General features: G+C 34.3%; 2 protein-coding genes and 1 pseudogene across 2 annotated transcripts; 1 reads left to right on the top strand and 2 right to left on the bottom strand.

Moving 5' to 3' along the window:
- Positions 1 to 4,234: 4,234 nt before the first annotated feature.
- Positions 4,235 to 7,736, bottom strand: LOC109075308. Its single transcript, XM_042772161.1, has 2 exons — positions 7,606 to 7,736; positions 4,235 to 6,454 (listed from the first exon to the last, which is right to left on the bottom strand). Exon 2 carries the CDS (start codon positions 6,438 to 6,440, stop codon positions 4,365 to 4,367), a length of 2,076 nt encoding a protein of 691 aa, XP_042628095.1. The 5' UTR covers positions 6,441 to 6,454; positions 7,606 to 7,736; the 3' UTR covers positions 4,235 to 4,364.
- Positions 7,737 to 12,705: 4,969 nt separating this feature from the next.
- Positions 12,706 to 15,038, bottom strand: LOC109075318 (annotated as a pseudogene).
- Positions 15,039 to 18,869: 3,831 nt separating this feature from the next.
- On the top strand, positions 18,870 to 25,662 carry LOC109078248 (visinin-like). Its single transcript, XM_019093548.2, has 3 exons — positions 18,870 to 19,686; positions 24,941 to 25,052; positions 25,315 to 25,662. The coding sequence occupies exons 1-3, from the start codon at positions 19,306 to 19,308 to the stop codon at positions 25,398 to 25,400; spliced, it is 579 nt and encodes a 192-aa protein (XP_018949093.1). The 5' UTR covers positions 18,870 to 19,305; the 3' UTR covers positions 25,401 to 25,662.
- Positions 25,663 to 27,538: the final 1,876 nt, after the last annotated feature.

The raw sequence follows: 27,538 nt of genomic DNA, 5'->3' as shown, positions 1-27,538 counted from the left end.
GGTTTTTTTCTGTTAATAAAAACCTCTCCTAGGCCTGACGCCACGCCCACTGTGTCTGTCGTTGTCTCGTCACTATATATATATATATATATATATATATATATATCTCTATCTGGTTTCTTGAACATGACAATGAGTTCACTTTACTCAAATGGCCTCCACAGTCACCAGAACTCAATTCAATAGAGCAGCTTTGGGATGTGGTGGAACGGGAGATTCGCATCATGGATCTGCAGCAACTGTATGTATATATATATATATATATATATACAGGTGCATCGGAATTAATTAGAATGCTGTGGAAAAGTTAATTTATTTCAGTAATTCAACTCAAATTGTGAAACTCGTGTATTAAATAAATTCAATGCACACAGACTGAAGTAGTTTAAGTCTTTGGTTCTTTTAATTGTGATGATTTTGGCTCACATTTAACAAACATTTTACTGTGCATGTACTCAATACTTGGTAGGGGCTCCTTTTGCTTTAATTACTCCTTTTGCTTTAATTTAGTTATCTTCAGAGTCTGCTCTCGATGGCGCCACACATGGCTGCTTCAGTGCTTGGCTCTCCAGTGTTTGTACTGTTTTTGTTCGTTTTTCCTGTTTTTTGTTTGTCAAACACGATCAGTTTCACCAGGGATGAACTGCTGAACATTCGGCAGAACACACCACAAAATCTTTTACCGGATTTCAATTATTCGGACGTTTTACTGAACGTTGTTGTCGGTGGAGAAACGGCGCTGATCAAACGCTCCAAAAAGAGCAGATGGGGGAAGCGAGCAGGTGCGCTCGTTAGACTCAGGAAGCGCGGATTTTGAACGCTGTTGCCTAGCATCCATCTGGCAAATCTCCGTTCTCTACCCAACAAAATGGACGAAATCCTTCTGCTCTCCTGGACAAATAAGGATTTCTCACACTCTGCTGCTCTGTGTTTCACGGAAACCTGGCTGAATGATCACTGCCTGGTTCATCTTATACCAACCTACAGACAGAAACTTAAATCTGCTAAACCTGCCGTAAAGGCTGTAAAGAGATGGACCAATGAAACAGAGCAGGATTTACAAGCTTGTTTTGACCTCACTGATTGGAGTGTTTTTGAAGCTGCTACCACTGATCTGGACGAACTCACAGAGACTGTAACATCCTATATTAGTTTTTGTGAGTATATATGTATTCCTACCAGGACTTATTTAACATTCAACAATGATAAGCCAATGGTTTACAGCAAAACTCAGACATCTTCGTCAGGCCAAAAAGGATGCCTACAGAAATGGGGACAAAGTCTTGTATAATCAGGCCAGGAACACACTGAATAAAGAGATTAGAGCGGCTAAAAGGACCTACGCTAAAAAATTGGAAGACCAGTTTACTTCCAACGACTCAGCTTCAGTGTGGAAAGGGCTGAGAGCCATCACAGACTACAAGAAACCTTCCCCCTGCACTGAGGCAAATCAACGACTTGCTAATGACCTGAATGAGTTTTATTGTAGATTTAGGCCCAACAAAGGTTGTACTTCTTTCGCCAGCTGAGGAAGTTTAACCTGCCACAGGAGCTGCTGAAACAGTTCTACTCAGCCGTCATTGAGTCTGTCCTGTGCACTTCAATAACTGTCTGGTATGGTTCAGCTACAAAATCAGACATCAAAAGACTAAAGAGAATGGTTCGGAATGCTGAAAGGATTATTGGTGCTCCCCTGCCTACCCTTCAAGAACTGTATACATCCAGAGTGAGGAAAAGGGTTTAGAAAATCACTCTGGATCCCTCACATCCAAGTTACCCCCTTTTTGAACTTTTGCCATCTGGCCGGCGCTTCAGAGCCGCAAATACCAAGACAGTCAGGCACAAGAACAGTTTCTTCCCCAGGCAATCTACCTCATGAACAGTTAAATGTTCCCCACTTATGCAATAAAATGTGCAATATCCTTATATTTATTTGTTACCCCTCCATCCAAGTACATCTCTGCATCTTACTCTATTCTATTCCATTATCATCTATAGCACAACTGTTCATACAGTTTATTTATTTGCATTTCTTTTCCTCTCTGTGTTGTTGTTGTCTCTGGGTACTGGAAGCTTATGTCACTAAAACAAATTCCTTGTATGCGCAAGCATACTTGGCAATAAAGCTCTTTCTGATTCTGATTCTGATTACTGACACAATTCGGCATGGCATGGAGGTGATCAGTTTGTGGCACTGCTGAGGTGGTATGGAAGCCCAGGTTTCTTTGACTGTGCCCTTCAGCTCATCTGCATTTTTTGGTCTCTTGTTTCTCATTTGTCTCTTGACAATACCCCATAGATTCTCTCTGGGGTTCAGGTCTGGTGATTTGCTGGCCAGGTTCAGGTCATTTAACCAACTTTTGGTGCTTTTGACAGGTGGGTGTAACTGGTGTATGATTGACTGGCTTTCTTTTAGTCCTATATTGCACATTCTGTTTATGCTACTATAGATTCTATTAGGTTTCATAATAAGAAAGGGTTAGTGAACTCATGAAATTTTGTTCATTTTGCAAGTTAAAATTTACATGATTTGTGGAACTTTTCTTTGGGATTTTGTCGAATTATATCAGTGTGGGGTTTTCAGCGTGCCAAATCCTGCGAGGCTAAGGAGCACAATTATGAAATTGACTCTGGTATGATGATATTTCTTGTCCAAAATGCGTATTTATCGCTGGATGAATGTGATTTATTTTATAAAGCACTTGATTGTATTAGTTAGATGAGAATGCATGAGGTGTTATTTGTGTGCGTTGCGCTAAAATTAGCATCATATGCTTAGTGTGCCAAGAGGGAGAAGCGGGCCTTTTGATCCAGTGACTTATGTTGTTTATGTTTCAAAAGAAAAGAGACAATGTAGAGTGTTACAACACCTGATCATGCATGCTTGACGCATGTGCACCTACAAATAATACAGTGCTATATGTATTAAATGATTAATTTAGATATGAAACGTATAAGAATACTGATTTATTCGTACAAACTATATAATTTGTTTTATTTCACTGGTGTGTTTAATGTATAAATACTGGAATTACTTCAAGCAACTTGGGGTATGAGCTTCTCCCCCCTTCCTCCAGACTCTAGAACCTTGGTTTCCAAATTAAATACAAAACTTGCTCTCATCTGAAAAGAGGACTTTGGACCACTGGGCAACAGTCAAGTTCTTCTTCTCCTTAGCCCAGGTAAGACGCCTTAACTGAAATTGTTTTATTTTGTGAGAAGAGCATCTGTACAGTGTGTATTAAGTGCTTGCCTATGACACCATTTTTTAAACGTCAAAAAAATAAAATAATAATAATAATAATAATAATAATAAAACTGTTGCTATATAGCCCAAGCTTTAAAAACAGCCTAATCTTCATATTTATTAATTCCAAGTATTATGGAATATGTTTAATGGCTTTTATAAATTAGGTATAATTTTAGTTGGGCTTACCCTAATACTATTGTAGAACTGTGATCTTATTTGTTCCAAAGGGTACTTAAGTACTTGATGACTTTTAGAATAATGAGCATTTTTCATTCGGTAGACTCATTTTGACTTGCAAAGGATGAATACAATATAATGAACACAAGAGTTTCATTAGTGCGATATAGTAAAGTCCAAAAAGTTGGCTTAGAAAAGTAAAAGCAGTAGGAGATACAGTATAGGTAAAAAAAAAAAAAAAAAAAAAAAAAAAGCAACAGTAAACAATAGAGTAGTAGTAGTATAGCATTTATTATAATTTTTTGTAAGAAGGCTTTTTGTAACATCATTACATGGAAATATTTATTTCCTAATCTTCATTCAAGGACAAACTGATCATGCACAGCCAACTGAAATCCTTTATTAACTAAATATTAAGAAAGGAGAGAGAAAGCAAAAACTTTCTAAATATATTCTAAGTTCTAAATATTAAATATAAGTTCTTTCCTGCCAATTCCACTTTACATGTAGATCATGCATAATCACGCAGAGCGTGTTTTTAATTATGAATGATTTGCAAGCTGAAAATATAATATGATTACGATCTTATAATGTGCTATTAAAATTTAAATACAGGAACAAAGTCAGCACATTTTCTAACTCTGCTTTTAAAATCTCCCATACATCATACACTTAGTCTGTTTTGAATTTGCAGGGTTTTTAAAAATCTCAGTATCAGTTGTCTTCTGTTAATGCAGATGCTCAAACAAAAACACACTTTATCCATAATATAACTTCAACATTATAATCTAAATTAAACTTTTTGGATACTTGCAATATTATAATCTAAATTAAACTTTCATGACTATTCCATGCTGGACAGCAAAGATTAAATCTTAATTATGGTAGTATTATCTTGTACGTAGCAAGCTTGTAAAATACATATTGGTTAAATCTCTCAGATGTATGCTTCTTCTTCTTCAGTGAATACAGTTTGAACAATCTCTTGAATACTCTTGATTTGCTCTGGAGGAGCAGCAGGTAGAATGGCAAGGAATTCTCGATCGATCCTTTCAAGTCTTGCAGTGCTCTTCTGGTCATACTCCTCTTTATTCTGCAGGACAAGCATTAAAATGCCTTTCTGTGCCTCGTCACAGCCGTTCTGGAGCATTGTTCGCTCTTGCTCAAATTCTGGTTTACTTTTATCCATGGCCATCAGTTTGCCCAGTGAACTGACACGATCCATCAGGTACTTGCTGGAAACATCTGTGTACGTTCCACAGATCATATGGACCAGACTAGCGATGTTACAGGCTTGGAAAGCTTGAGTGTAGAGCAGATCTTTTGAAAAGAGTTTTGCGTTGTAGGAGAGGGCTTGTGTTTTCTCTGATGCCGAGACAAAGTTTTTGAGAGTTTTGCTCAGGCTGGTTTTCACAATGTTGGAAACCATCTGAAAGAAGTGAACCATCTTCTCCCACTGCTCCTTCACTCTCCCCATGGCATCCATTCCTTTGACCAGCATCTCTATGGTAGTTTTAAAGTCGATCTCTTTCACTTTACAGTTTCTCATAGTAACCAGGATGTCAGTTAGTTCCTTCTGGTTCTTCTCTAGGTTCTCCACACACTTCTCATAGGTCTCTCTTGTCTTGTTCAGCTGAGCTCGGCTCTGCTCTATCTTGTATCGTGCATTCTCTGTGGCCCTTTGAGAGGAACTCGTGTTCTCAGACTTGTTTTGCTCTTTAAACATCATTGGTGGTGTTGGAGAAATAGCTGGAGAATTTGTGATGTCTTTGCTTTTGCAATCAAAAATATGAGCTGACTTGATCAGATCCAAGACCTCTTGTATTATTTCAGTACTTTTGTCTTTGTCACATTTGCCATCTGGTGCATATTTTTCCAACTGGCTGCATATTTCCATGCCACTTTTGCATAACGCCTTAGCTTGCTTCCTTGCTGGGCAGCTTGGGATATCTTTTAAATCATCAGTGATTCTTTTGAACTGTCTCTTTATGAAATCACTTTTTGTACATTTGTTCTTCTGATCATACAGTTTTGTCCAGTCAATGTCATCCTCACTATCCACATTCATCAGCTGCTGGATATTCTGGACACAATTTAAAATTTCAGCAGACTTACTATATGCATTTATTTCAGCAACCAAATCTCTTGTGCTTTCCTGATCTCTAATGTAGTTCAAAGTATCAGCCATCTTTGTTGTTGCAGAACACATCAAATTCACTGGTTGAGTAATAAAGGATGCCACTCCAGAAATCAGGCCTGTAATGCTCTGTGTTATCCCACCAACTAAATCCATGCCAATCATTTCCCAACCACTAGGGAGAGAATCCACAGCTTCCTGGTAGTTCTCATGAGCCTTTTCCAGTTCCTTCTCTATGCCACTCACTGCCTTCTGAGTCCTTTCCCTGGCATATTTAGCTGACTGCTCCCTCAGTTTGCTCTCTTCCAGCTTCTTCTTGACTTCTTCCATCTCTTCCCCATAAAAGTGCTCTGCATTCACACACGCTTCTAGCAGCTCTTGGATGATATTAATGACATCAGTGAAATGCTTTTCAGTTGCATCAGACAACTTCAGACATTCATCTGCAATGACTCTGATATTGTCCAGCTGATCAGGAAGATGTGCTTTGACAACTTCATCATCGCCTTGGAACAGAATCTTCACAGCAGTTTTCATGTAATCTGGAACTTGGGCGGTATGGAGGCGAATCTGATCCATGCTCGTATGCGCCTCATTAAATGCGTGCCAACCAGAGTTACACACTTGCATGAGGCAAGCACGAAAGGAATCAGGGTATCTGATGAATTTAAATCCACCTTCAGGGGGATTTTTATTGATTGAGAAATCTGTTGAGGAAGAGATGAAAACCAGCTCTCCCATGATGGCTATGGATAGAGGTGCTGGAGTCAGATACTCTTCCCAGTTGGCATAAGGCTGCATTATAAGTTTGGTTTGGTTTCTCATGTCCTCTGCAGTGGTAAGGCTTTGAGTAGATTTTGAAATTGCAGAATCCATTGATTTTACTGTTCCTGCGTGCTCAAAGCCAAGACAAAATTTGAGAAGAATTATACAAATCTTTTTTCTATTTCTATAAAACATGAGCAATAAAATCTTCAGAAATGTTCACGTTAATCAGTTTGCTCAAGCATTTTGACAAATAATATGAACTTTTCAAAATAGGCCTACTTAGTCTACGCCAAAAATATAAGAATATGTGTTTTCAGTGGTCTTTCAAAACTTGCTTTGCTTGAGAAAACATAAAATATTTAGATAAGACTTTTTTTGGTGATTTTCGATAATCTAGATCTGAAAACAAAAGCACATTTTTCAATGTCTGCTCTTGGCTAGAGAAAAAGATAGTTTATGATTAAAAAGCACAAAAAAGCAAAAAATCACAACAAAATTAATAAAATTCACTAAAATGCAAACAGAAAAAATAAACAATATTCAAATATTAATAAAAACTATAATAATATATCAAAGATACAAAAATTTAAAGAAGTGTGCATAGATTTAATAGGCTTTTATTTACTTTTTTTTTAGATAGGTCTCCATATATTTATTTATTTGACAACACATTTTAACGAATGGTAAGGGGGAAATAGAGTAAAATTATAAGAGTGAAATAACCAGACAATTACTGCTGTATACTGTTTTCAGTAATCCTGAGAGATTACATAGTCACATTAGATTAGTTTAAATATCTTTGCAATCAGAATATGCAATTAATATGAGAAATGAAAATGTTGTCCGGAAATGGTGTCAACTTTTGCCAGCAGAACAATAACAGGTTGAAAACTAACTGTATAGATAATTTGGCTGGCAAAATGACATATATTTATTCATTTATTTATTCATTAACAATAAATCAGTTAACTTTAGAATAACACAAGGGCAGAAACACTCATTCAAAAAACTAATTACAGCAAATAAAATAGAAATAGGCATAAAGATCCCTGTCTTTCCCTTCCAACGTGCAAATGTGCATTTCCAAATTAGTTTTGGGTCTAATTCTTTGCTTTTCTGCTAAATATTTAAACTCTAAAAACTATAAGGTTATAATAATTTGAGTCTAATTATAACAAGCTAACTACACATCAACTTAACTGCTTTCATTATAAAATTTAAATTCATTATAATCCATTATACAACGGCAAAATAACCAAAGTAGTTGCCTTACCCTGCTGAAATGCCAGATGCTTTAAGTTCAGGTTCGTTAATGGTCTGATGGAATGGATGAAGCTGCAGATGCTTTTATAGCCTGCACAAGGTGCAGTTGTTGCATTACAAAGCAAAAAATGTAGGCTAATTAAAGTGCTCCACTGGTGAATGTTGCATTACAAAGCAAAAAATGTAGGCTAATTAAAGTGCTCCACTGGTGAATTTCCAAATAATAGTAAAACACGTGGTTTCCAGTAAGCCGCAAAAGCAGTTTGACCCTTTAAAACTATAGGAGATTTCTATTTTGGTACACCCCATCCTCACGAATGACTAAGCATACTCTGTGTAGGAAAACAAAGCAACAGAGAGATAAAACATGTGTATCCACAGGTACATTTGCAATTATGAAAATTTATCTTACTCCAGAAATTTTCTAGTCCAACTGTTATGTCATTGTCATGTCATTTCATATCACATCTTATATGTTTGTTATGTTTTGGGTTAACTCGCACCATAATCATTTGATTTGTTTTTACAATGTAGACAAGGGAATGATTTGTTTAAAGTATTAAAGAGCTGTTGTTATAAACCTGACAAACTGTTAGAAAGAGGAGGATCTGCATTTTAGGTAATCTCTTACTTGAGGTACTGGATATTTAGGTTTTAAAAAGAGTATAACTGAAAGTCAGAAGGAATATTTGGGTGTGCAATATACATTTTTTGATATATTAGGTGGGCAGCATGCCAAGACCCTGCATCATTAGCTCTCAGAAATCTGGAATGCGTAAACATTCATTTTAGTTAAATGTCGAGTTATATTATAAATGCCTCGACATCAAAAATGAAAGGTTATAAAGATTTCTCTACAAATTAAATATAGACCTACTACATCAAAATGTTAGTGTCCTAAAGGAGATCAGTTTAGAGGGGAAGGGGTCTGTCTTTTCACTCCAATAGTAGAAGCTATTCAAGACTATTTTCCTTGTAGGATAAGAAATTATAGAAATTGAGAATATGCTTTATCAAAGCAACATCTGACTCACTCTGATGCTGTAGTAGGCTATACTGAATATGCAAGGCTGGGACTCAGAACGATGCAGTTTATTAACAGCAAGTATAGAAACAGGACAAGACACTAGAGAACTTCCAGTTGAAAACCAGAACCAAGCACATATACCAACTGAAAGACCTTACCGAGAAAAAAGAAACACAAGAGCATTAAATGCACAAAGAACAATGTGGCTTACAAGAAACAGAACAATCAGGCAGGTGAAAAAGGAAACAGAAACTCAAAGCACAAGATAGGACTAATGAATAATTACAAAACAAAAGAACAAAGAACTCAAAATTTATGATAAAAAATATTACCATTATGTGCTGATATTGAGAACAATATCATTTTAGTGTGATATTGCTAATTAATCCTTCTCCAATCACCTTCTCATTACATTACAACTTTTTTCTTTAAGATGCAATATTTTGTTCCTTGAATTTGTTTTTGAGTTGTGAATTTAAATGAAATAAAACAGTACTTAAAACTACTCCAAAATGTTTTGCTAAATAAGTCAACAGCACGGTTTAAAGACACACAATATCATTCATTTTCTTTCTTTTTGTGTTTCAGTATGACAGCTGAAATGAGACTGTTTCAAATATCTATGTTTTTCTGTAATCAATAACCAATTCACAGTTCACAGCTTATAACATTTAATACAATATACAAAAATAATAAAATAATTTTCTAATTTCACATATTCACACAGCATTAAGGATTAGCAGTCTATGGAACCTCTAAATGAGGGAATTTTCTCTATCTGTAACATTTGCAAGTACTTTTTGATGCTCAAGTTGATCAAACCACTGACATGTGCTCCAATTACCAACAAACCAGGGGACATATTGAGAACACTGAGCGGTGCCTGGAAAAATCTGAGATGATAATTAAAGAAAAACTGGGATCTTTGGATGAATGCATGGAGCGATTTACTAAAGAAAAAGGAAATTATGAGCAGTAGAAGGAAAAATGTATGGCCAAGGATGAATTAAAACTGAGAACTCTGCTGAAGAATTGTTAAAGAACGCCAAAGCAGTTTTGTAGCAGGCAAAAAAAAGTGTAGAATCGGTAAAATATCTCTTAAGAGTACATGAAGACTGGAAGAGCACAAATGATGAGCTAATGATTACAGGGCAGAACTGTTTGCATTACCAATTATTGGATGGATTACTGGTGAGAAATCTCTCTTTGATCCACTACTATCATCATCCTAAAGAGTACAACTAAACATAATTTGTGGCTCATGTGATTTCTTGTTTTTTCTCCAGGTCCAATCATGATCTGTAAGGGAGAACGTGTAATTAATGAGGCTTCAAGGGCTATCAGGGATGCTGAAGATGAGCTTAAAGAAAATGAGTCTCAGGTGAATGAGAACAGCAAGAAAGTGATTTATTAACAATCCAGGATCTCAAGAATACATAATGAGATTGAAGAGGCTGATAAGGTGCTGAATAAAATTCAGAGGGAGACTGAAGAGGTGAAGGAAGGTTATGAACCCAATGAGTGTTCTTAGGGGTCACTGTACTGGAGAAAAACACAGTGATTCATCCTCTGGCAGCCTGTGATTAAAGCCATTAAGGATGGGATGAAGGAACAACAGAAAATGTTGCAGAGGATCGGCTCCTCTACAGTCAGGGTGTATCTGGCCTCATAAATACACTGAGGGAGAAAACTGGAGAAATAGAGACTTTATGCAACTCACCCAATAATTCTGAATAAGACAGCTATTACTAGTCATCAAATAATTGTACAATGCATACAGAAACACTGTACACATGTAAGGGGGAAAGAAACAAACGACAACAAGACACTAAAAAACAAGAGATATTTCATATAAAAGCAAGACATAACAATGGCCAACCTCAAAAGTATTATAGAGAATCAACTGTACAGCTGTCTTTTTCTTATTGAAATGTAATGAGGGATGATCAGAGCTTTTAATAATAATTTATTGTTTGTGTATATATGATAAACATTTTAATTGACATTTTATGCTATTTGATTTTGTTAAAATAATTAATGTTTAGTTATTAACAAGTTTAGTGTGCAGTTTTACAACAAATATGTCTCTTTATGAGCTAGAAATATACTGTATGAAAATTGTTATGGATATAGAAGTTTTTAAAATGTTATGTTTGGTAATGCGTTTGTAGTTTGATATGTGTCCACAAGTTGACGCACAAATACTACCCAAGTAGATGACAAACATTTTTTTGTAAAGTTGCTTTAACTGCAGGTCTGCAGTATATACCAAGTATTTTTGTTTTTCACAATTACAAATTTTTGTCTTCAATCGACAGCACAGAGGTGGCTCATCTGAACATGAATATGAGGACAGTAAGGGCTCGACCAAATCAGAGCAGAGCTGTGCAAGATTAGGCATGATTTAAAAAAAAAAATACAGTTTTAACATATTAGTTTTCTTTAATGTTCTTTCATGCGTCTTTTCCACACTGTAAAGTGTATACCATGTGTTTCTGTGTTCATATTTACAGAAATATTAATGCTATTACATGTATTTAAATTTAATTTAAATAGCTTGTACCACTACCACTAATAAATATCGTCACCACCATGATAAAAGAGAAATAATTGTTGAATAACTTGATTATCTAAGTACCCTTACAAAAAGAAAGTTTATTCAGTTGTGCTATTAGTAGGCCTATACTCCTTTTAAACTAAAAATAGGAAAGTATACTTTCAGTCTACTTTTTATGTACTTCTCAGACATGGGCTTTATTATTATTATTTTTTTTTAATGAAACTTACCCACATTCAAGTGTTTATATAAAAAATTAATAATAATGCATGAAGCTAGAATTAAATGTTTTTGTTTACAAGCAGATACCCTGTTCTTTCTTTTGATGTTTTGTATGTTCAGATATACATATAACAAAATATATACAAATTAATACCCAAAATAGGGACATCGTAGTATACCTAATGTAAAGTTCACTTAAAGAAAACTTACGACTATACTTGCAGTGTAAAACTACTGAGCTATTAGTTTACTGAGACTATACTTCAAAGTGTATGCTAGTATTTAATGCTAAGTATTTAATTAGTAAACTATCAGTATACCTATGTTCACTTTTAGTATAGTTGCAATACAAACTAAAAACATAAATGTAAACTAGTTGTGTACTCAAAATGTACTACTGTTATACTTAAAGTATACTTAAAAGTATACTTTTATATAGGCTACTAGAAAGTGGGCCAATTATTGAATTGGCCTTATAAGTATTGAAATAGTACACTTATATTTGCATACTTACTACATAAAGTATACTTAAAAATATACTTGAACTTTACTTTACTAACTTAACATATACTACTTTTTGGTAAGGGTAATTAATTTTCATGACAGGCAGTATACAATTTCCTCAAGTAAATCACAAGTGACCAGCAGATGGAGACATACATTTTTACAGAGAACATTTCTTTCATTAATTTTATTTCAAATGAGATCTTTTAACAGATATAAATTCCAATAAAATAAAAAAATCCACCTTGGGTGCTACCCATCAAAAAGACAGTGATAAATTACCACCCTTACACAAAGAAAATATATATATTCTTATATATTAACAATCGGTATAAATAATTTGTTGTATGTTGGAAATATAGTGAATATGAATAATATATTATGTTACTATATTCCAGTATATTGAATATTACATAAGGAATCGCCGCTTCACATATATTGAAAAATATGTGAAAATATAAATACAAACATATTGTGATATATATCCATGTATTTGTATTTATATATAGTACATGGAGTACTCAATAAAATAAGTTAGAAATGTCAGATATCAATTTTCATCCACCAATTTGCCATGACTTTAAAAAGACATCCAATTTTCCAAAAATCCAAAACTTTTATCACATATATTATCACATTTGATTTATTTGATCACATATTTATTACATACTTTTATCACATATATTTTCATATATCAGATGTGTAACTATGCAAACAATAAAGTTGGATAATGTTCAGCTTTATGTAAACCCACAACCAACACTAGCAATTAAAAAAAAAAATTTTGAAATAAAAATTGAGTGTTTCACTAAAGCTATAACATGCAAAAATTTAATGCAGTTTTTGTTTTCATTGCTATAGAAGTATTTTTGAAATAACATTACATTCTCCAGTATATTTCCAAACACTTTTGTTTTGTAAAGGCAGATAGCACATTCAGCAACAAAGAAATTAATGCTTATGTTAGAAATGCAGTGGGTTTTCTTAAGCACACAAACTTTAACAATTTTATATAATGCATCATTATTTGCTGTGCAGCTGTGATGTTATTGGACCTGTTGTCATGTGTTCATGTGTTTTTCTGCGTATGAAGAAAATATTATTAACTCAAAATACATAATGACAAAAATATACTTCAGCTGCACTTGGATTATAGACGAAATTACACAATGATACATACACATATTTAAGAAGAGATATGCAATTATTAAGAGTCATTGTATCAACTTAAAAGCTAAAAACCTCTGGAATGATATTCAATTAAAGTTAGATTTACAATATAAGTCTAATAAAGACATGAATGCAGAAGCAAATATGTCTCTTGTGTTTTCTGAAGTCACAAAGGAAATAGCAAAGTGTTTCCTGTAGCACTGAATCCAATGAATTTCCTGTGACATTCTTTCATGATTAAGCAAAGAGTGATGAAGAAAAACAAAGATGGAGCAGCAGGGAGTCTGACATATTCTTTTACACTGTGACCCTTTTTAAAACTTCTGCATACTCATTAACCAGCACTAGATTCACTTCTGCCCTCTGTCTTCTGGACATCATTCTTCTCTTTTTCATTAAAAACGGAGGAGGAAGATCATGGCTACAAGACTCAAACTGGAAAGCAGCAGTACCAATCCAAGAGCCAGAAGGTGTGACAGACCACTCATCTTGTACTCCAGATGATCCCACAAACCTACTGACACAACACTCAAACCAACCAGAGTGCCCCAAACACCAAAGGCCAACATACAGGAGCCACAGGACAGCTCTGCTCCCCCTGTCACCACCGTGACACCTGCCACAGAAACCAACCCATTTGGTAACATCACCGTTTCCGACTTTGGATCATATTTCACGGTTTGGCTTGGGTTAGAATCAGCTGAAAGGTCAGCAGTTGTTGCCATCATTAATGATCTTTCCAAAGTTCCTGTCTCTCCTGTTGATGTATGATTTTTATGAACTCCTTGAATATTGATGATTTTTACACAATAAAGATCTTAGAAAGCAGTTGTCCCTCCAGGTTGTGCTTCTTCTGTAATTGTCCTTCTCATCTCTTCTCATAGGGATGTGTTAGTCATTTCTATTGTCCTATCAAATATACAAAAGCACAGAATATACATAGGCATATTATGCACAAAAAATGCCACTGTGATGAAAAGAAATTGTGTTAGAAATTATAGAAACACTATTGTTAAGTCAACCAATATTCATGTATAAAAAAATACAGACCATCAGTTTATAAAGTTCTCATTGTAACAATAAAACTGATGATGATGTTGTTTTTCTATGTCGTTAATTGTCAAAATTAATATTATCTATCGCTATCTTGAAGAGTTTAATTTTGTGGTCATTAATATGTGATAGTTCACTCAAAAATGGAAATTCTGTCATCATTTACTCACCCTCGTGTCGTTCCAAACCTTTGAGACTTTCGTTCTTTTGTGGAACATAAAAACTGATATTTTGACAGATGTTTACTTTCTATGGTAACCAAAACTGGTTAGCAATATTTTATTTTTCAAAATACAGATTTGGAATGACATGAGGGTGAGTAAATGATGACAGAATGTTTGGGTGAGCTATTCCATACAAAAGTATGTTATATATAAATGTGTAAATCGCATATAAACATATAAAACATATAAAATGCATTAATGAATATTTAATTAAATGTATCAATTTCTCACCTTTTTTTCCTGCTTGTAAAGAGTCAGACCAACAAGTCTTAATTCCAAAACATGAAGAAAAAACACTTCTTTTGCAAATAAAAATGTTTAATCTAACCTATTTTTTAATCCATTTTTTTTCCCTAAAATTCATCAGTGTAAAAGTTTTTCCATGTTTTCTCTCAGGCAAGAACACGTTGAATGGCAGTGCAGTGCTCTACAATCATTTACATAGTGCTTCACTGCATGCAGACCAGCCTGTACCCACCACAGAACCGGTGGACTATTGTTTTTATTTGCCTTATCATTTGTTTGTTTCCATTGCCCTTTGTGTCCCAAAGGAAAGCGATGTCTGTCATTAGACCTCATTATGACCCATTAACTTGTATTTATCTAAGACTCCCTCCCTTCCTCTGCTCCCACCCTCCCTGCTGCCTTTGCTTAAGAATTGGCTGGATTTTTAAAAGAGGTATTGTTTTCTAAGCACAAAGTTTGTTTTTTCTTTTGAAAGAAAAATTTCCTCTTTGGTCCCCCCTGCCCTTTTGACATTTCATTCGCTACCCTGTCTACATGCCTCTCTTTTTGGTTCATTTTGTTGAGTCACTATTTGGTCATTTCTCATAATCATTTCCAAGCTCAAGAATTATCAGACGCCAATCAGCTTTGAGTCTTTTGAATGATGAAACACTTAATTTCTTTATCAGTTAAACTTGTTTCGTCTTTTCTGTTCAACACTGAAAGGCGTAAGGTGTCCATTACACATTTGAAAACACCATGACGTCAGTAAACACTTGCATAAGAGGGTGTTTCCTTCTAAATCTTGGGACACTGTTTGTGTCAAATGAGTGACGAGTCAGCCTGTTTGATGTCATCCATCTTCAGAAGGGGGAAAAAAGTATTTTTGACAAATTGTGTAATAAATTGTCATTTGCAGTTTTTCCAGATTTACCCCACTGACACAAAACCACACTCACAGAACCATCACAACAACAACTAGGCTAAATCTGCTAGTCCCAGCAATCCCTGCATGTCACAGGTTTCTCTCAAGGTGGACACATTGTAATTAGCTCTGACAGATAATCCAATAAATGTGCTCTTGGAATTCCTGGAATAGCACTGAGAAAATCCCTGTGCTAAAAGAGGGAAGACTGAGGTATGACTGGTGTTTCCAAGGGAGTTAAATAAATCCAGGATGATTAAAGGTAGGGCAGACCTTTATTGAGTGAATGGTTTGGAAAGTTTTGAATGCAGCTTAAGATCTCAGTGTGTGACCTGTTAAGATGAAATGTATAGAGACAGGGAAAAAGTCCGGATGAAATGTGAAAGGTTACCCCTTTTTTTTAAGATTATGAGCCCTATTAGCATTAAATGTCTGTATGTTGTAAATGTCCCACACTAGTAAATAACTGTCCCAGATATTAAACTTGTTTTTTTGTGTGTTGTGTGTTGTGTTGTGTGGTTCATTTTCTAACTTATGTTAGCACAAATTCAAACAGTATATTGGCTAAATGTTTTGACACTCTTGAATGTGGCATGACAGCATAGAGCATAGAAACCTATCAAAAAACTCTAATAAAACACCTGATATAACATTTATTTCTGGAAAATCTCTCAATCTAATTATTATTATTATTATTTTTATTTATTTATTTATTTCTTTTTTTTTTACAAAAAGTCGTATCTAAATTGTTAAATAAATATATGCACAATGAGGGCGTCAAAAAGTTGAGAATTTATGGCAGACGGCAACCAATAATTGGGCCTCATTCATGAAACACGAGCAGAACAAATTTTTGTGTAAATCGTTCATAAAGCCTTTCTGACGTAAACTTTCAAATTCATGAAAATGTTTGTATTTTCAAAATGTTAGTTGATACGAAACAAATGTACACCTGCTCCCTACCACGTGTATGGTGCGTAAAACGTTCTGTTATTTTTGACAAATTGATGACTGAATTTTGATGCACTGCTATAATAATTACAAGTTAATATTCCATAACCCTAAAAATCATCGTATACCCAAACAAAAAAATATAATATACAAAACATATAGACAAATACCTAAACATCCTACTTGTACAATGACTCACCAAAACAACAAACACCTAAAAATACTACCTACAAAAATACAAAATACAAAAGCCAAGCTGGAAAAACGCTGTGCCACATTTTTTTCCCTACTATGGAAGTCAATGGCAACCACCAACTGTTTGATTACATACCATAGCAGCGTGTCTCAGCTGGAAAAACGCTGTGCCACCAAAACGTTCTCAAGCGCCACCAGCCGGTCGTTTTAAGAAGAGCGCCTGAGATTTTTTTCAGCTGGGTAAAAACTCTTTGGTGGTCACATATTATTGAATATTTATTGTTAGGCGTATGGCCTAGTCTTTTTTTGCATTTATGCAATATACTGGAGCCAAACCTGAGAAAGTAGACCAGAATATTACACTGCTTTCCTGGACACGCAATTTGCATAGCTATAATGGGAATTATGCTAATTGTTAATGAGCATGCAGGAGCTCCCTATTTAACATACACATGTTTAACTATCAAATCTGACGGTTACGAAGAGTTTGTGACTCCAGAGGAGAGTTTTCGGAAAGGTCTGTTTCATGTGCAAATTACTCAGAATGTAGGCTACTCATATATTTACGCAAGTTTCATGAATGGGGCCCATTGTGAGGTGCAGGTGGTGAAGGTTGTTTACAAAACTCTATTAAATTGACACAGTATCTTTAATTTGGACATTCAGAAACAAAGCTTGCATTTGTCCAATGGTCATCATGTGTAGGCTATGTATGATGATTATACAATAAAATACAATACAATTTTATTTAGCACAATTTAAAAACAACCGAAGTTGACCAAAGTGCTTTACATCACTAAAAAAAAAAAAATTACCACAATGCATGCAAGTGTGTTTTTTCAGCTCTCACAGGAATTAATTGAAAATGCCCGCATGAGTATAAATGGATAAAGCAATGTGGCTGGTGATATTAATTGGGAAGTAGTGTGCATGGAGCTAGAGAAGGAGACCCAGCATAAGTATACTGTCATTGATATTATGACATATATCGCAATTATATTTACAAATGAACCTAAGATGCTACTAACAGCCATTAGTCACTGAACCAAACATGATCTGATGAATTTATTGGATTACCCACAACAGTTTATGTGCAAGTGTCAAAGTAAAGGCCTTAAACCCACACACATACCATTATTGGCAACATCCAGTCAGTGAGCAGGATAAAGTCATGATGCTTAAGTCTGACACTGAACTGAAAAGATGCATAATACGGTAAATTAGAAAACATGCACCAGAGAGAGAGAGAGAGAGAGAGAGAGAGAGAGAGAGAGAGAGAGAGAGAGAGAGAGAGAGAGAGAGAGGGCAATAGAACATAATAAAAGACAGATGGCATGAAAAGTTGCAGAGAGGTGAGAAGTACAGGAATAAGATTAAAAGAGGGACGCTTCCTGGAAAAGAGGGTATGGCAGATGTCGGGTCCAGGCTTAACTAACCCCGATTACCATATGCAATTGAAATAAAATCAAACAAACCCCAGAGGTGTCTTGAATTAACCTCAGTGAACTTGACATCAGATTAACATTCAGTGAAAGTGTTGACAATTCGTGAGATGAATTCAACAGAAGATAAAACAAATAAACCTTATTTTTTAAGCCATCCATTCAACCTATCTGAGGTTGCCATTTGTAAACTTTAGTAAGAAACAATGTGTCAAGCTAAGGAAAAATCAGTACGTCTCTACATCAAGGCCTCTATTTAAACATCACAAAAGGTCAGTTTGTTTGTCTGGATGCCGCTGTCTGTGCCAAAATGCTCTGATGTTACATTAAGAGGACTAAGACTGTTATGCATTTGAGGACATGACTGCATATTAAGGATTTTATGTTACTGACATTACTGCGCTTTTCATTTAAGCATAAGCATAGATTCAATCGCTTATAGTAATTAGTGATATCAGTCAGCTGTGTGATCCAAACAAAATATGAGGGCAACAAAGAAAGTTTTACACCCAAGGATCTCTGGAGTTAAGCTAAAAAGTTAATTAATTAATTAATTGGCTGAATGTTACAATGATATTTAAGTTTAAAATAATGCTTGATACGTCACCCAAACTAAATCTATAATTCATAAGACATAACATAGATATGATCAACAAAATAAAGATGTAGTGACAACTGGGCATTTGCCTGGTAAAGCTAAAATGTATGCTTAATTTGTTAAATGTTCTGTTCTGGGTTCTGGGTTATTATTGTAATATAAGCATTTTTGGTAGGGGACAGTCCCAAGCTGTTGATTTGGGGCACAGAGGCTAAGCCATGTCAAATCCCTCTTTAACGACTTAAACCTGCATTCAAAGGTAACAGCCTAAGTTCACCTGCCCCACCCTCACTCACTTACCCACCCATCCAACGTCACTGATCAGCCGTCATTCTTCCCTTTACATTTGAGAGCTTCACCACTACGGACGCTGTTCTTCCTCTGTTAACACTTGGGTGTTACATCTATCAATCCATCTGTCTATCATTTCTCAAAAGGAGAACTGAGCACCAAGATTTTATGGGACATTAATTACAGTCACCCAACAAAAGAGACATTCTCTGGGAACATCTCAGCAAGAGCAGCTACATAATAAAGTGTATCTCTGGTTGGGAAAGGAGGACCTGACGAACAACACTTCCTGAATCCCTGCCTGTGCTCTCCACCAGCAGCCAAAAATGGGGAATGCCAAAAGCAGCGCTATGTCCAAGGAGATCCTGGAGGATCTCAAACTCAGTACCAAATTCTCAGAGAATGAACTGTCACAGTGGTACGAGAACTTCCAGAAGCAGTGTCCGTCTGGCCGTATCACACCAGAAGAGTTTCAAAAGATCTACGAACGCTTTTTCCCAGACAGTGATGCCGCAGCATATGCCCAGCATGTCTTCCGCTCCTTTGACACAAATGATGATGGAACGTTGGATTTCAAGGAATACATTATTGCTCTACACATGACATCAACTGGAAAGACGGAGCGGAAGCTGGAGTGGGCCTTTTCACTCTTTGATGTTGACAAGAACGGCTACATCACCAAGTCAGAAGTGGCAGAAATCTGTCAGGTTGGTCAAATGTTGGTGAACAAGTCTTCATTTGTGGCACTCTTGTGTGGCTTCCCTTTAAAATCATAGCATAAATGATTGAGTTTGATATTTATGTAGGGAGACTGGGGCTAGTTGACAGTTTTGCAGTTGTTGTTTTTTTCTGAGAGAGATAAAAAGATTATTGAATGCATGTAGATATTCTGTGACAACATGCCCCTATATGAAGGGTATACTGTCACACTGTATGTTGTCACACAAGGACAAATAGTCACATTCCAACCATCCAACAACCTAAAAAACTAACAAATCAAAATAAAAAAAAAAAGAAAAAGAAATAAAAAAAAAGAAAGAAAGAAAGAAATAAAAAAAGAAAGAAAGAAAGAAAAAGAAAGAAAGAAATTACATAAACACATGTGACATCCACAGACAAAAAAACAATGTGACAGTTTACCATAAAATCACAGTGGAACATTTTGGTTAAACACTGCCTTAAAATCACAGTGGAACATTTTGGTTAAACACTGCCTTAATTATATAGTTGACTATTTTCTAAATGCATCCCAGTTTGGTTTTATTGTGTTCTCTTGTTTAAAGCTGTTACAAATGTTTAGAAACCAAATTCACAAACCGTTACAAAACAAAGATTTGTATACGTCTTTTAACCTTAAAATAATTAAGCGTACTTTCACTTTCTAATTCTTATGTCCTATGTAGTTGTACATCAGTTTTGTACTCAAAGTGTACTACTGTGATTAAAAGTATATTAGTATACATTAGTGTATTAGTTTAGTATGAGTCTACTGTTAAATGTAGGACTAGGTGTGTGAGAGATAACACAGGGTCTGGGAAATGTTAAAAGTATGCTTTAAAGTATACTTCTATAAAGTAAAGAGTTGGCCAATTTAGTCCCAAATAGTATTAAAATAGTACACTTACAAGTATACTAGTACATTGATATTACTACAAGCATATGTAAAAATATACTTGATTTTCACTTAAGTATACTTAATAAAATTAACTTGAAGTATACTTTTTTTGTAAAGGAAATTAGTCTGATTTAGTCTGACAATTTTGAAGAAGATGTTTGATACCAACTTGATGAGCACATTTGTGTAAAGGGACATTTGACTCAAATCCTTATAGTTACTGAAATATAGCCCTAGTGCTCATGCTAATACATTCTAATCTTTTTCTTGATCATGTATCACATATTCTGCATTTAATCACTGAACAAGACATCCAGTTTTCCCTCTATTCTCTCTCTCTGAGTTTTGTTCAGTCAGCAGTCCTGACACTCACAGAATACAAGGCCTCAGTAAAAAGAAAGAAGCCAAATGTCTTATGAGCTTTGACTTAACGAGCCTTTGCCTAGGAGCATGGCTAATGCAATCGGTTGAATCCCAGAATAATTCATCCGGTAAATGGTTTAGCTTGAACAATAAACGTACACAGAGGATTTTTCAAATGCAGACAGCCTTTAGCACAGAGACAGGTGGGTGGGGGGATTACAGTGTAAGATACTTTTTTTTTTAGAAAAATGCTGGATATGTGGGTTGCAGAATTCACAGTAAACAGTAGGAACACATGGGCTTAAATTGCACATTATATATCCAGCAAGACAAACAGGAGAATAACAAAAAAATTTCTATGTTTTTTATCGAGCAGGAAAAGAGTCATACATCAGGTTGAGAAGTTAAGATACAATATAGAATCAGGGGATAAGTTCCCTTTTCATTGCATTGTTTACTAGTTTAAGGCAGTTGTGGATGCATCAAAATGGTTATCCTAAGTTTTTACAAAATAATTTTGGCAGCTGTGAATACAGAAAAACCGTAAACACAATTACGGCCAAAAACTGTAAATTTTACAGTATAAAAACTGTTATTTACAAACAAGAAAATTTGAATGTAACCAGTAAATTCAACAACGCACACTGCTATTAAAATCTGTTTTGTACCTTTTAACATACTGACAACCACCCATAATAATGCAGGTGGTAAAAGAGAAAGCCCCATGAAGAATCGAAGTTCATCACAAGTAGCTTCGCCACAAGCAGAAGTTTATATAATATATAGAAGGTGCACAAAGTCATTCATGCAACCACAACAAAACACCATCATGGTGACACACGATACTTAAACAATTCAATAAACTTTCATTAAACAGCAGAAGATCGTAACATAAAGCCCAAATGTACAACTGATAACAAAAAACTATTAAAAAACATGATTATTTAAACAAAATACTTTCAAATGTGGAGCGTCACACAGGGAATTCTGGGAATATCAGTTTACAGTTTTTGACTGTAAATTATACATTGATTTGTTCTTTTTTGTATTTCTAAAAACTGTAAAATATTAACAGCATTTTACTGTAAAATTACATGAAATGTCTGGTTAGATCTTTTACAGTTTTTCCCTGTATATACTGTAGTACAGGAACTTACTGTTAACCTATTAACACTTTTTTTTGTAGCGTTTTTACAAAATTGTACAGTTAAAATGACACTTATTTTTTACAGTGTACACACCATTAGGTCAGATCAACCTTTGACCTTACTCAGGCTTTGTAGTTTGGTGGTTTATTAGTGTAAATGTCACTGTCATTATGCCAGTGACTGAATGCAAAAGAGCATTAAAGACTGAGCTGTGCTGAGGCCACGCAGTGTTTGGTTTGGCAGGAACTTTGGCTCTGCCTCTAATCTGTATTATTCTTATGTGTCCTATGTGTTACACTGTAAAAAAAAGTCTGTAGTTTTTACAAAATAATTTTGGCAGCTGTGGTTGCCAGAATACTTTTGTAAAAAATACAGAAAAAACTGTAAACACAATTACGGCCAAAAACTGTAAATTTTACAGTACACTGTAAAAAAAAAGTCTGTAGTTTTTACAAAATAATTTTGGCAGCTGTGGTTGCCAGAATACTTTTGTGTAAAAAATACAGAAAAAACTGTAAAACACAATTACGGCCAAAAAACTGTAAATTTTACAGTATAAAACTGTTATTTACAAACAAGAAAATTTGAATGTAAACCAGTAAATTCAACAACGCACACTGCTATTAAAATCTGTTTTGTACCTTTAACATACTGACAACCACCATAATAATGCAGGTGGTAAAAGAGAAAGCCACATGAAGAATCGAAGTTCATCACAAGTAGCTTCGCCCACAAGCAGAAGTTTATATTAATATATAGAAGGTGCACAAAGTCATTCATGCAAACACAAAACACCATCATGGTGACACACGATACTTAAACAATTCAATAAACTTTCATTAAACAGCAGAAGATGTAACATAAAGCCCAAATGTACAACTGATAACAAAAAAAACTATTAAAAAACATGATTATTTAAACAAAATACTTTCAAATGTGGAGCGTCACACAGGGAATTCTGGGAATATCAGTTTACAGTTCTGTTTACTGTAAATTATACGTTGATTTGTTCTTTTTTACTTCTAAAAACTGTACATTTAACAGCATTTTACTGTAAAATTACATGAAATGTCTAGTTAGATATTTTACAGTTTTTCCCTGTTTATATTATGGGAACTTACTGTTAACCTATTAACACTTTTTTTTTGTAGCGTTTTTACAAAATTGTACAGTTAAAATGACACTTATTTTATAAACCTTTAGAGATAAACATCTCCTCGGCTCACTGGACCACTCAGATCCAGGTCAGCTGTGATCAAGAAAAACTAAAGTCTATGTAGATGACCCTTGGCATAAGTGGTCCTAATCTATGATGATAACCTGCATACAAGCATTACATTTGACACTCCAATTAACTAACAGATGTTGCTGTCACAGGGATTTGGGTTAAACATTAGGTTGCCTCTATTGAGATGAGATGATTAGTTTTGATGTGTTTGGGGAAAATGCTATAACAATTGGAAATGGTGGCTAAACTATATTATTAGTATAAAATAATTACACACACTGGGTTTCCAAGTTTAAAAACAAAAACAAAAAAAAAAAATATAATTTTTTATGTTTTTAAGACATTTATGTTCACGTTGTAATACCTGAGTCATTATACACACTTGTGTCCTTATGAACCAAATTAACCTGTACACACACACACGTAATATCAGAGTTATTGCATAACAGAGATTAAATGGCAAATAGCAAGAAATGAATTTTCAGTGTTTAAATGTTAATAAAATAAATAATATTTAAGTAACACACTGTAAAAAATAAGTGTCATTTTAACTGTACAATTTTGTAAAAACGCTACAAAAAAAAGTGTTAATAGGTTAACAGTAAGTTCCTGTACTATATACAGGGAAAAACTGTAAAAGATCTAACCAGACATTTCATGTAATTTTACAGTAAAAATGCTGTTAATTTTAAAGTTTTTAGAAATAAAAAAAGAACAAATCAATGTATAATTTACAGTCAAAAACTGTAAACTGATATTCCCAGAATTCCCTGTGTGACGCTCCACATTTGAAAGTATTTGTTTAAATAATCATGTTTTTTAATAGTTTTTTGTTATCAGTTGTACATTTGGGCTTTATGTTACATCTTCTGCTGTATTAATGAAAGTTTATTGAATTGTTTAAGTATCGTGTGTCACCATGATGGTGTTTTGTGTTTGCATGAATGACTTTGTGCACCTTCTATATATTAATATAAAACTTCTGCTTGTGGCGAAGCTACTTGTGATGAACTTCGATTCTTCATGTGGCTTTCTCTTTTACCACCTGCATTATTATGGTGGTTGTCAGTATGTTAAAGGTACAAAACAGATTTTAATAGCAGTGTGCGTTGTTGAATTTACTGGTTTACATTCAAATTTTCTTGTTTGTAAATAACAGTGTTATACTGTAAAATTTACACGTTTTTGGCCGTAATTGTGTTTACAGTTATTCTGTATTTTTTTTACAAAAAGTATTCTGGCAACCACAGCTGCCAAAATTATTTTGTAAAAAACTACAGACTTTTTTTTTACAGTGTACTGTAAAATTTACAGTTTTTGGCCGTAATTGTGTTTACAGTTTTTCTGTATTTTTTACAAAAGTATTCTGGCAACCACAGCTGCCAAAATTATTTTGTAAAAACTAAAGACTTTTTTTTACAGTGCATATTTTATTATATTAAAATATAATTCAAATTATTTAAGTTGACATTATGATATGCTTCATAATGGTCAGAGTTTCAAGCCCAGAATTGAAAGAGAGATGTTTATTACACAGGTTATTAGTCTTAGAATTTGTCTTTCCTCCCTCCTCACTTCCACTTTTCTACCATCTTGTTGATCCTCAGGCTATCTTTAAGCTTATCCCCAAAGATGAACAGGAAAATCTTCCTGCAGAAGAGAACACTCCTGAGAAGAGAGCAGACAAACTGTGGTCGTTCTTCAATAAAAAAGATAATGGTAATATTATGTTTTTTTTTTTTTGTTTTTTTTTAATTCATATAACGTTTTAGTGTTCATATGTATTATCTAATATCTGTCATCCATGGACACATGATAAAAGATTTAGGTGTGTTATTTGAATATATGGTTGCATTTCCTTTATTACAAAGCAAAGATGGCGCCATGGTAAAGTAATGTCAAAAGGTTGCTGATAAAAGACTGCATATGTGAGTTTGTCCAATAACACTGAGTGTTGACACTCTTCCTGTTTTTCTTTCAGAGCGATTGGCTGAGGGTGAGTTTATTCAAGGCGTTCTTGACAATGATGGCGCGATCCACCTTATTCAATATGAGCCCAAAAAGTAATAATAAAACGAGAATAATAGCATGACATTTTGCGGTCATATAATTTCCTTTGGTCATGTGCTTTCCCCTTTTTCTTTTGTCCAATTTTGTTTGTTTTTAACTTTTACCCTTTTAATCTGGGCACGTCGGTCCTGCTTCTTGTATTAGTGCGACATGAATCATTTTGTAAATATTTGAAAGCCTATTAGCTTCAATATGTTTCGAGTGAGTCGTGATATACAGAATGAGGATAGATTAAAGTGATAGTAAAAAACAAAATATGGGAACAAAAAAACACTCTTGAGATGAAATAAAACGATCCCAAAAAGAATCAAAGTCAGAACAAACAATTAAACTCTTTATCTTAAAGAAAAGTAAAACACAAATAAAAAAAAACAACTATTCCCATTAAAAAAACAAAAAAACTTGATCTGAACAACACTGTGTGGAAAAACAAAAAAAGATCATTTCATCTTATTCAGGACGATAGTACAATACCGTTTGCCATTTATATTATGCAAATCTGTGATGTCAGCTGCTGTAGAATAAAACTTGCACTGTAAAAGCTAGTAGTTTTGAGTCTGTATGTGTGAATGTGTGTGTAATTGATTATTAGGTGAAGTGAAGAGTTCAAGTAAACCACTGGAATGGGCAGCACATTAATCTCTAAAGGTCTGCCGAGAGGTTTAACATGTCTGTGGCAATATTTACCCATAATCCTGGATGATCTTTGTGTGTGTCAATGCATGGCAAATTTGGGCCAGATATATACTTTATGCACACAGGTAAATGTGAGTCCGTATATGAGTAGGTTTTACAATATTATGTTGGAGAAAGTCTGTTAAGATCTCTGAAAGATCTTGATAACACTGTTTACTACCCGCTCATTCCCTCAATATCTTAGTCCAAGTTAGGATTACTGACATAATCGCCTGTCCAACATCGCAAAGAAGACTTTTCAAAATCTCCAACTTCCTAGTGCAGCCTCTCTCTGTCCATTTCTCATTTTGAATCTCTTTAATATAAGATCTTTTCCTTTGTTTTACCATATTGAATATTTTCCATAAACTTAAATTAAAGACAATAGTTGAAAATACAAGGAACACTAGGAATTAAAGACAATAGACAAAGATACAAGGGACACTAGGAATATCACATTGGACAACAGTAAATGTAAGGAACTCACTTTATAATAAGTGTCTTTATATACTATATGCATTTAAATTAATTAATTGATACAATGCATTTATGTACACGCATGTCGTAACATTGTACTTATATTTAAAAACACCTTCCTGTAGTTACATTTCTATAGTTACATCTATAATTACAATTTTGACCCTACCCCTACACTTTCTAACGATAGCACCAAACCTGCCTCTAACCTTATTCATATCCCACCTCAGCAGCAGCAAAACTGTTTTGCTATTTGACATAAACACACAGGTACATTGTTGACATCAGTATATAGTTAACATAAGTATATTATTCTAAAAGTAAATATAATGCAAGTAATCCAAAATGCATTATTCTTACATTATTGACTGTATACTCTGCTCTATTCTCAGAAGTGAGAGAAAAACCCATAGCACAAATAATCACACCATTTGATGGTTGCAACAATTCCACATTTAGTAGATATTTCAAGCAATTCTTTAGAATTTTTTACATTAACATTTACATTATTTTATTTTGATTAATATATTTTTTAGGATTTGTTATGGTTTGGGTATCAATTCTAAACCAAATAAAAGAAAAAAAATACAGAAAATATGAGATATTATAACATGAAAATAATACAGGCTTTGTGATCTGACAAAATCTCAGTATAATCCACTCAAAAGTCTTATACCTTTCAATATATAAATTAAATTTTCCTTGTAAATCCACTCACACACAGAGGGGTGACACTTTTCTCACACCTACTGTGTGTCTACATACAGTATCTCATACTGACTGAATTTCAGCCACAGACATACCAGAAAAAAATCATCTATATAGACATTTTGCATAGACAGTTTTTGCTCGTCAGTCAGTTAATCAGGCAAACAAAACAAGCAAGGCCATTGTTATAAAAACTAACTACAGGGATATTACCCCCAAAATGAAAATTCTGTCATCATTTACAAGTCAAACCAAACCTGTATGACTTATGACTT

Source organism: Cyprinus carpio, chromosome A16 (genome assembly GCF_018340385.1).
Source record: "Cyprinus carpio isolate SPL01 chromosome A16, ASM1834038v1, whole genome shotgun sequence".
NCBI classification, from domain to species: Eukaryota; Metazoa; Chordata; class Actinopteri; order Cypriniformes; family Cyprinidae; genus Cyprinus; species Cyprinus carpio.
The sequence above is the reverse complement of the archived record's forward strand: the minus strand, read 5'-3'. Positions and strand labels throughout refer to the sequence as shown.

What these genes read in the sequence shown, in the direction of transcription:
- LOC109075308 (XM_042772161.1), bottom strand. Translation starts at nt 6,440, where the DNA reads ATGGATTCTGCAATTTCAAAATCTACTCAAAGCCTTACCACTGCAGAG.
- LOC109078248 (XM_019093548.2), top strand. Translation starts at nt 19,306, where the DNA reads ATGGGGAATGCCAAAAGCAGCGCTATGTCCAAGGAGATCCTGGAGGAT. An exon ending in AAGTGGCAGAAATCTGTCAG is followed by an intron (nt 19,687 to 24,940) that starts GTTGGTCAAATG and finishes GTTGATCCTCAG; the next exon opens with GCTATCTTTAAGCTTATCCC. An exon ending in CTTCAATAAAAAAGATAATG is followed by an intron (nt 25,053 to 25,314) that starts GTAATATTATGT and finishes TTTTTCTTTCAG; the next exon opens with AGCGATTGGCTGAGGGTGAG.